This window comes from Papaver somniferum, chromosome 4, assembly GCF_003573695.1.
Source record: "Papaver somniferum cultivar HN1 chromosome 4, ASM357369v1, whole genome shotgun sequence".
Lineage (NCBI taxonomy): Eukaryota > Viridiplantae > Streptophyta > Magnoliopsida > Ranunculales > Papaveraceae > Papaver > Papaver somniferum.
In genome coordinates, this window is record NC_039361.1 from 37,435,957 (window position 1) to 37,447,401 (window position 11,445).

Here is an 11,445-nt window from a genome sequence, read left to right on the forward strand (position 1 = left end):
CATGGAGTCATGGATATACCAATAACAAACGCGTAACAAAAATCGTAATCCAATTCTTACCTATATACAATTTCACTAGTTGTAGTGATTATAACGTCAGAATTTCGAAAACTTTCTCGTTCCTTCAAACCTGCAAAGACGAGCAAAATTCGTTATTCAAAATCATAACTTGATTTTTATAAAACCGTGAACAACCCACGTGAATTTTAACATCCACTGGTTTTTCAAAAATTGGACAGACGTCCATTCTACAATTGTGAAAACTCACATACAATCATTATTTCACCATGTATAATTGTCTACTTTCAACAGTTGTTCAAAATCAAAACATTGATTTTATAAAAATATGTTTTAACGAGAAACTCACGTCAATATATATTTTTTATCCCTCGAGAGTATATTTTCAAAAAAATTTGAAAGCTTACGTATCGAAAATAAAAATTTTCATGAAAGCTCATAGACAAATTTTTTAACAGACGCACGTCTATTAAAAGAAAATAACTTTTTCTCTCGTACAAGTATCCAGCTTTGAAACGAGAGTTTATTAATATCTCACATATTTAAAAAAAAAAAATCTCTCTTACATTAGGGATTATTGATAATTTCTTAAACTAACGATCGAACGAACATCCGTTCCTAAAACTAGGGTTCTTACAAAACTCACCTCTATACATGCATATGTATATATAATTTTAACATGAACAACTCATGAACAAGCTATCAACTTCTGAAAAAGAAATAAAAAAAAGAGCGGTGCTACACCAATTTACGCTCATTAGGCGATGCTCTATCATGCTACTGGGATCTTCGTTCAAGCCATGGATCGCTCGTGGAATGGAAAATCCGGTAACATTGTTTCTTACGACTAATTTCAATTACTTATTTTGTATGTAAACTAGAAAATCCGGTAACATTGTTTCTTACCATTCAGTGCTGACTGAGGAACATGATTTTCCCTCACTAAGCAGGGGACTTAATGTAGATGGTGGATTTTCAACAAGGGGTAAAATTGTAAAACCATAACTATACATGCTCCTGATCCAGCAATCAGATGAGTATTGAGGCTCATGTCACTCATCGAAGCATGAAAGCTCATGCCACAAGAATCTCTGACTGAGAATACTGTCTTTCAGAGTATATGTATATGTGTAGTCTCTCAGCTGAGGCAACGGCATATCTCATGAATACTAAGCAATTTCAGTAATTACTTATATATATAATCAAAAGATTGGACGACTCCTAGACAGCTTGCCTGCTAGTATAGAGCAATAACGTCTTCAGGATGTAACAATGTTTTCCCTGACTATATAAAAGAAATATGACGCTTCAACAAGCTCATATCAATCAATTCCTGAATAATTAATGATCCTAGACGATCGTACTAGTATAGAGTCATCCATTTTGTGGATTTTAGCTATAATTCGCAGATAAATTAATAATTCCTAAATCATTAGATTCATTAACTGAATCCTTGGAAAATATTCTATGTTTTTCATAATATTTCGTTACTTCAATTCATGGTTCTTCCCAGCAGAATTCAATGGGTTAGTAATAAATATTCAACACACGGGCATCTGAGCCACTATCGAGTAAACCCCAACTGAAATGGTTCAAGTGTACTCAACAATAATGCACTAACGAGCACTTGAATGAACGGACGAGCATTCCAAAATACGAAGGAACAATGAACTTATGCAAAATGGGAAGAAAATAATAAGTAATAAAATATTAATCAAGGCACTGGGGGACTGGACCCACCGGCCGACCGGTCGTGCCGTGGCCAGTCCCACGTCCAATTTTATATTTTATCATATTTTTATTATTTTCCTTGATCTCATGAAAATTCTGTCATTTGAACAAAATTCCTTCGTTTCAAGGAAACTCCTCAGTTTCATGGTATTTCCTTCACATCAAGGAAATAATAAATAATTAGGAAAGGTGTGCGGGACCAAGCCTACTAGCCGGGAGGTCATTGCCTAGTTGTGGCCGGTCCCACACCTTACATTCCTTATTATTTTATTATTCTTTCCTTCATCCCATGGAATTCCTTGATTTCATGGTATTTCCTTCAAATCATGAAAATAATACACAAAGTTAGGGAAAATTCACGGGACCGGTCCCTAGCCGGCCGACCATTCCCAAGCCGGTCCCACACACCCTTATTTTATTATTATTTGTTTCCTTCAACTCCTTCACTTCAAAGAAACTCCTTGGTTTCAATAAAACTCCTTGGTTTCAACAAACTCCTTGATTTCATGATATTTCTCTAAAATCATGAAAATAATATAAAATTAGGAAAAGTGCCATGAGATCGGGCTCATTGGCCGGCCGGCCATGCCTTGTCCATAGCCGGTCCCACACTTCATGATTCCTTAATTTATTATTATTATTATTTCCTTCATCTTATGAAGTTTTCCTCAGTATCAACAAAATCCTTGATTGCTTCATATTTTCTCAAAATTTTGCTCAAACACGCGTCAGAAAATATCAAAATTCTCAGGACTGAGACACGGACATGTTGGCGACATGAGCATATTACCTTGACTGACCAAAGTTGGCTCTTTGGATTGCAAGGAGCCGGTCCCACGCATTTTCACAATTTGACCTAATTTGCGCAATTGCACGTATTGGGTCCAAAACTCTTCCAAATAATTTTGGAACTTCATAAAACAATCGTCATTCGATCCCGTGACCAACCAGGGCCAGTTTCATGACCCCTTGTCGGTCCCTCATCTCATCATAATTAATTAGGTTTTATCACCTAAGGCTCAGACGAGCATTATTTTACTAAATGATTAGACCAGTATTTAATCATCCTTTCACCAACTTTTCAAAATACTTTGGTATTTGTTCACTTGAGCATCCGGGCGCTACATGGTCGATCCATCATCCCATGTAGCCGGTCCCTCCATCATTCCCTGGTTAATTTTCAATAAACCATCAATTAATCATCAATTGATAGAATTAGGGTTTCGAGTCCAAGGTTCATAATGACAGATTCAAACGCTAATAATTTTACGACGATCCCATGATCAACATTTTATTAATTATACTTGGTCCAATTGCCAGTATTTTAGTTTAATATTTTATTTGGTCATGCTACCAATAATTCATCAAACGAGCAATATTGGTTCAACTATCAATACTCAACAATCCATCATGAGCAATATTTGATCACCTTAATTATCAACATTTACTTGAGAATTATACCTCTGTCTCAACAGACACGTTCAATTCATGAATCTCAGAACATTTGCCAATCACGTTCGACTCAGCAATACAAGGACTCGTCGTCCCATGGAGTCATCAATGACTAACTAAATACACGTCTTCCTCGCAGACTCCACAATCACGAGACATCAATCGTGTCACATGGGGGGATATTAACTAGGGTTTTGGTCTGGCGGTCTACAGCCACGTGTGCTCATACGCACGATGGGAATGTGAGAAAGTCGTGCAATCAGTTGAAGGAGTTATCAAAGTAGTGGATGGAAAATCAACCAAGTCTCCGCACGATGAGCAACTGGTTTTTAACACGATTTCCACTTCCCCACTCTTTGACTCCATCAATTGTCACACTTCATGGGATTAAGGTGTTTACAAATCTAGCAATATAAATAAGTATCTGAATCATGATTGAAAACAAGACAATTTTTTTTATCGAAAAGACAATCTTACGTCACACATACAACAAGAGATTAACAACTCAACGTCTAAGCAATTACTCTCAACAGAGAAAATTCAATGAATCAGAGATTATTTTATTTCTTCCCGCAGAATACACAACACACCTACGATCTTTGATCACCATTGATCTCCCACATTTCTCAGCTTCCCTCCTACAGATCGACCCATCCTCTCTTGTGACCTAATTGACTCTCGAACGACCATTGTCTTACAGATTGATCTCCGAACTTAAAGCACTCCCTTCTTTCAGTGCATATGTGTGAGGTTAAGCAGTTTGCTCGGTCCAAGGAACTTCCTCCGTACGGAAGTCTCCTCAATTCCGTAAAACCAGCAAATTGTTTTTCCCGTCTATACCCATCTACAGATTGGCGACCACAATGGGAGATTAATCTCTCGGTTGCATTCCAATTCTCAAAAATATGGTCGGTCTTAAATATGCTTCAGAAACTCCGGATTCTAGCCAGAGTCTTCAAAATGGTGACGCTCTTCAGGCTCGTTCGAACGAATCTGGTAACATTCATCATTCTTACTTCACTACTCTTTTTCTCTCTATTGATGCATTCGGCGGAGAAGTCCCATCATGGATGAACTGGCCCGGAGGCAAGAAGTTTTGGCCGGAAACGTCAATCGATTGAAAGAAACAGTCAATAACCTCTTCACTTGTATGGTGGAACTTACAAGACTTTTGGGAGCAAAAATGGTGGAACGTCCAAACTCTACTACTGATGCTCCTCAAACCAACAGTTTCACTACTTACGAGACGTCGGTGGACCAGGAAGTTACACACCTGATTGAAAATCTATGTGAACTCCTGCATTTCTCCAGAGATCAACGTACGAACACGTTCGTTGCACTCAACCAAATATCATCTGACGTGCAGCTAACTCCGTCATCTCTAGCAGTCGAGGAAACATCCATGATGTATGAATATTCGATCAACAGTATTACCTTTGGAGAAGAAGAACGCATGGCAGATGAAGGACATAATCGAGCCTTGTACGTGACTGGTTTTATCAAAGACTCTGAATTCAAGAGAGCTATCGTTGATACAGGAGATTCTATAAATATTATTCCTATGAAAACTCTCAAGGTATCCAAGATCCCACATAATAAAATTTTCCGCCATTCCAACCTGATGACTGGTTTTGAAGGAAGTCAGAGTCATACATATGGATACGCATATGTAGACCCGAAGGTAGGACCTATCCAATCAAAGGTCAAGTATGCAATTGAGCAAAAACCTGACTATCACATGATACTCGGACGACCCTAGCTCCATGATAACAAGGTGGTTCCTCGACGTACCATCAATGCATGAAGGTTATACTCAATAGAAATATTGTTCGCACCGCGGCTTCATCACCTCTTTATGCTCCTGTCTATGATGTTGAATTCCTTAAATCTCAAAAAAGCATCCCCGAAACTCCGATCAAAATCTACAGTACTCCACTTCCAGGTTGGAAGTCTACTGAAGAAGCTGCTGACAAACCATCATCATCTTCAGGTGCTAAACCGATCAAGTCACCTTCCACACTGGTCAAACGTCGCAAGGATCAGGTATCAACTCCAGGATCTAACTTCATAGTCAGTCATGATGCGTAAGGAAGGATCATATACGGTCGATGCAAATACTAGCAATTAACAGGATCGATGAAAAGTCCCCCCGCCTCGAAGAATCGTGTCAGAGCGAACAATCACCTGACGAAGAGATTTAAGATGCTCCACGATAATTTCAAGATGACTTCGATTTCACTACTGGTGATCTTGAAATAATCAACATCGAGACAGAGGATGATCCGAGGCCAATCTTAATTAGTTCTGTACTATCACCAGAAGAACGAATGGAACTGATAAGTCTGTTGAAAGAGTATCAGGATATCTTTGCTTGGACCTACGAAGAAATGCCTGGTCTGGATGACAAATTAGTCACTCATCATCTGCACATTACTCCCGGCTCCAAAGCTGTCAAACAACCACCCAGGCAGTTCAGGAACGAAGTCGAGGACCAAATCAAATTCGAGATTCAGAAACTACTGGAAGCAGGGTTCATCAAACCCATTCAACATCCAACATGCCTGCAAAATGTTGTCCCAGTCAAGAAGAAGAATGGTCAAATCAGATACTGTGTTGATTTCAGAAATATGAATAAATATTGCCCGAAGGATGATTTTCCCTTACCCAACATTGATATGCTCGTCGATGCAACAAGCGGTCATGTTATGTTCTCATTCATGGATGGCTACAGGGGATACAACCAAAAAAAGATATACGAACATGATGCTAACAAGGCCGCGTTCCAGACTCCTGTCGGAAACTTTCACTACACAGTGATGCCTTTCGGCCTGAAGAATGAAGGAGCCACTTACCAACGAGCCATGACAGCGATATTCCATGACATGATGCACAAGCAAGTGGAAGATTATGTTGATGATGTGGTGGTGAAGTCGAAAACTCGAGCATCCCATCTGGAAGTTCCGAGACAAGTTTTTGAAAGATGCAGATAATATAAGTTAAAGATGACTCCTCTGAAGTGCGCTTTTGGTGTTTCTTCCAGAAATTTTCTAGGATTTTTGGTCACTGCAGAAGGAATCAAGGTCGATCCAGACAAAACGAAAGCCATTACTACCATGCCTCCTCCATGCATTGTGAAAGAGCTCCAGATCTTTATGGGCAAGGTAAATTATATTCGGCATTTTATTCTTGGATTGGCTCAACTCATTGCTTCATTCACCCCTCTGCCAAAGAAAGGAGCAAGTTTTACATGGACGACCGTCCAATAAGAAACATTCCATAAAATACAACAGATACTATTATCACTTGCTGTCATGAAATCTCCGGTGCAAGGACGACCACTAGTACTTTACACATCTTCCAGTGACGTCGCTATCGAAGCACTTCTCGCTCAAGAGGACGAAGAAGGCATCGAACGTCCGATCTATTACTTCAGCCGTACGATAAGAGACGCTCAACTCCGATACCCAAAAGCCGAAAGATCATGTCTAGAATTGGTTCATGCAATCCAGAATTTCAGACACTATTTGTTGTCCAACCAAGTCGTGCTCGTTTCCAAGGCCGACCCTATAACATTTTTACTACCAAGACCAGCCTTAATAGGGAGACTGAAGAAGTGGCTACTTCAGATGTCAGAGTTCGACATAGCCTGTGTAACGCCCAAGGAAATAAAAGGCCAAGCAATTGCAGACTTGCTCGCTGCTTTTCCAGGGGTATATTTCACAATGTTACATGAAGACGTGCCTGGTGAGTTTCCGGAGATTTCAGTTGTCAAAGAAGAGACATGGCTCTTATACTTCGATGAATATGCCACTCATAGCAACGACACTGGAGGAGCAGGCATGGTGCTAATAATTCCATCTGGCGAAGTCTTCTCATACTCGTTCAAGTTGGATTTCCACTGCACCAACAATTCAGCAGAATACAAATCTTTCTTACTGGGCTTGTCTTAATTGGCCAAGAAAGCAGGAGCGATACACCTTGAGATGGGGGAGATTCAAAACTGCTGGTCAACCAAATAAATGGAGTGTACTCTCTCAAAGAAATCACACTTGACCCATTCAGAACTGAAGCACAACGACTACTGACTCATTTTTCTGATACAACGATTGTCCATTCTGGACGAACTAACAACATGCATGCTGACGGCTTAGCAACTCTTGATTCCAAGATGCAATTCGAAGGAGCAGAGAAAGCTATCACGGTACAGAGGCGTGTTGTGTCATCTACCTGACTCACTCAAGTTGAAGACGTTCAAGCAAACGATTGGCGAGCGCCTATCATTGGATTGAGCAGTTCTCTTTCAGAAGGGAAAGTCAGCCTCAAGGAATTGAAGAATTACTTCTTGCTTCATGGAGCATTATACTATCGAAATCATGATGGGTGTTTATCACGATGCCTTGGAAATGACGAAGCAAACGAGAAACTCAAACGCATACATGAATAAATCTGCGGACAGACGTTGGTAGTGACGCTTTACAGAAGACTTCAAAGGCTTGGTTACTATTGGCCTTCCATGGAGGCTCAATCGAGAATTCTTCAAAGGTCTTTTCCCAATTTTCAGACGCCTCCTCATCATTTAGAGGCTTTGACAATCCATCACACTGGGGACTGGAGGGAACCTTACATCAAGTACCTTCGAGACAATGACTTGCCGTCAGAAAATAAAGAAGCAATCAAACTCATTCAGAGAGCTAAAAGATTTGTCTTTCTTGATGGAATCTTATACCGCAAAAGCTTTGGTGGAAATTTGCTGAGAAGCTTAGATGAGCATGAAATCCCAACAATTTTAAAAGAAATGCACGAGGGAGAGCATCAAGGAAAGAGGAAATTATTTATCCAAATTCATGAGAAATATTATTGGCCGACCAGGGAAGACGATGCAGCTGCGCATGTTCAGAAGTGTCATCAATGCCAAGTCCATGGTAATCTCATTCACACTCCTTGTCTCCCATTAAATTCTGTGAACATTCCATGGCCTTTCTATAACTGGGGACTGGATATCATCGGAAAAATCAATCCAGCATCTTCAAAGCAACATGAATACATCATCACAGCAACTGAGTATTTTACCAAATGGGTCGAGGCTATTCCTCTTCGAAGCACCACTGGAGTCACAATTGCAGCCTTCATCAAAGAATACATCATATGTAGATTCGTTGTTCCTAAACACATCATCACCGATAATGGAACTCTTTTCGCCAACAAGCATGTGACAGAATTGCTCGAGGAATATGGTATCAAACAAGTTTTCTCTACACCCTACTATCCCCAAGGAAATGGACAAGCAGGGAACACCAACAAAACTTTGATCTGAATTCTCAGCCGAACGATTCATGATAATCCTCGAACGTGGCATGAACAATTGTCCATGGCTTTATGGAATTATGATGGGTTTTGGTACATGAACATTGGTTCACATCATTTAACTTAATCAGCAACACAAGACGAAGGAACAAATATTAATAAAAGTTTCTTTCATTCGAAGGAAAATCCTAATTCTGAAGTAAAGTTACTCAAACAATCAAGGAAATATCTACTATCAAAACTAAAAGGCATTCACATACTGAGGAGTAGACTAGCCATCAGATTCGTCAGAATCAGTATCATCTGCACGATCATCATCTTCTTCTTCTGTGGAATTTCCTTTGAATCCTTCGTCGGAGCCATCTTCAGGAGTTTCCTCCAAATGATCTTCAGGGTCGTCATATGTTGCGTCCAGATAGTCATCCTCTTCACGTTCGATTTCGAAATCAGCTTTAGCCAATCGTGCAGTCCTCATACCAGGTGGGTATGGCTCAGTTTCGCGTTCAACTGGTTTCCAGACAGACTCAACCTCTTCGGCATATGAATCAGAAGCTACACCATTAACACGTGATCGAAATGATCTTCATCTGCTAGCCTATTTTGCTGATTCGGGCGTCGTCTCTGTCGATAAGCTGCGAGCTTTTCGTCCTCCGCCTTTTTCTTCCGTGATATTTCATCACGTCTTTGTTCTGCTTCAGCGTCCACGAAGGTCAAGAACTTACATATCCCAACACGAACCGCTTCTAGATGAGCAAGAGATAGACCTTGTATCAACTTCCTTGCCTCGCTGAAGGGTTGATTTATGATATCTTCAAATCCTCTTACTTTCTTCGGTTCAATATTTCTGGAACATCTCTCAGAAAATTCAGGAGCAGGATTATTTCCAGGGGCTGCCATTGTCTATCTGTTAGGAAGAACGTGGGATTAAAACGCGTACGTAACAACATGCACAAAAATGGTAACACTCTGATCCTTACCTGGTTATAATTTCCCTAGCAATCAGTGGTTTTAAAACTTGCTCGTTTCTTCGGACCTGCAAAAAATGAGCAATACTTTGATTTTCAAAAATCGAAACTTGATTTTCATAAAATCATGAACATGATTTCCACTGTGTGAACATTCACCCCTGAGTTATGAAGAAATTCACACCAAGACAATACTTTATCACAAATAATTGTCTTCCTTTAATGATTATTCAAAATCAAATTTTGATTTTCACAAAATTGTAAAACGTGAATTACTCGCGTAAATATTTTATTAACGTGAGAAAAATCACGTAAATAAATATATTTTTATGAATATTCACGTATTAAAAAAAATATTTTCTTCGTACGATCATCCGTCTTTGAAACGAAGGTTTATTCCGATTTTAAGAAACCGTGCTAACACAACAAAGCCTTCAACTTTCTACAGAGAACCCCAGAAAATATAATTGCACAAAGAAGCAGAATGAATAAACCTATCTCAAAGACAAGAGAGCAATTGGAGTTTCTACACCCACTAAAAATTCTGAACCAATCACACAACACAAATTCAAAACAATTGTTAAAATTGCCAACCCTGAATTTTAAATTCAAACACCACTAATGCTGAAACATCAATTACTCACGCAAAAAAGTCTTCAACTTTCTACAGGGAACTCCAAAACACTAATTACACAAAGAAGCAACTTGAATAAAACTTTCTCAAAGACAAGAAAGCAATTGGTGTTTCTACACCCACTAAATATGATGAACCAATCACACAACACAGAAACCAAAATAATTGCTAAGATTGCTAACCCTGAAATTCAAATTCAAACACCCTTAATACTGTAACATTAATTACTCACAAAAGAAACCAAATCTCAGAACCCAAATTTGAATTTCAAAACCTCGACCCAAAACTTGATGTTAATCTCAAAACAATTACTTACAGAAGACCAATTGATCGTGGGAATCCTCAAAACCCCAGAAAACCACCCAACAACAATCGACAAAAACTCCCACGGGTGTACTAATCATAAGAAAAAAGAACACCTCTCCCAAACAATACAAACCCTAACCGATACATCTCCTTGATTCAACTAGCACACTCTCTTCAAATTGGGTAATTCGATTCATCAAACTGTTGAAAAAAAAATGAGAGAACGAAAAACGAGAGCCTTTTTATTATTATTATTATTATTATTATTATTATTATTATTATTGTTTCCTTCATCTCATGGAAACTCCTTCGTTTGAACAAACTCCTCAAATTCATGATATTTCCTTCAAATCATGAAAATAATATAAAATTAGGAAAGGTGCCATGGGACCGGGCTCACTAGCCGCCATGTCTTCGCCATGGCCGGTCCCACACCTTGTAATTCCTTATGTTATTATTATTATTTCCTTCATCTTATGAAGTTCCTTAGTTTGAGCAAAACCCTGATTTCTTCATATTTTCTCAAATTTTGCTCAAACGCGCATCAGAAAATATCAGAATCTCAGGAATGAGACGAGGAAACTATGGCGACATGGGCATATTACCTTGACCGACCAGGGTTGGCCTTTTGTCCTGCAAGAGGCCAGTCTCACACATCTTCATCATTTGACCTAATTTGTTCACATTAGGTTCAGACTCTTCCGAACAACTTGGAATTTCATCAAACAATCATCAGTCGGTCACAATGACCAACCAGGGCCGGTTCCATGACCCCTTGGTCGGCCCATCATTTTTTCATAGTAAGGTTTTATTACCTAACGCTCAGATGAGCACTAATTTTTAATAAATGGTTAAACCAGCATTTAATCATCCTTTCACCAACTTGTCTTCAAGAGACTTTGGTATCTGCACTTGAGCATCTGGGAGCTACATGGTCGACCAATCATCCCATGTATCCGGTCCCTCCTTCACTCAATTGTTGATTTTCAATAAATCATCAATTGATCAACAATTGATCAGAAAACTAGGGTTTCG

At 39.2% G+C, this 11,445-nt stretch overlaps 1 protein-coding gene across 1 annotated transcript; it reads right to left on the minus strand.

Moving 5' to 3' along the window:
- Window positions 1–8,776: 8,776 nt before the first annotated feature.
- LOC113272357 (nucleolar transcription factor 1-like) lies at window positions 8,777–9,402 on the minus strand. The gene is made up of 2 exons (XM_026522204.1): window positions 9,228–9,402; window positions 8,777–9,057 (listed from the first exon to the last, which is right to left on the minus strand). Exons 1-2 carry the CDS (start codon window positions 9,400–9,402, stop codon window positions 8,777–8,779), a joined length of 456 nt encoding a protein of 151 aa, XP_026377989.1.
- Between the last annotated feature and the right edge of the window lie 2,043 nt (window positions 9,403–11,445).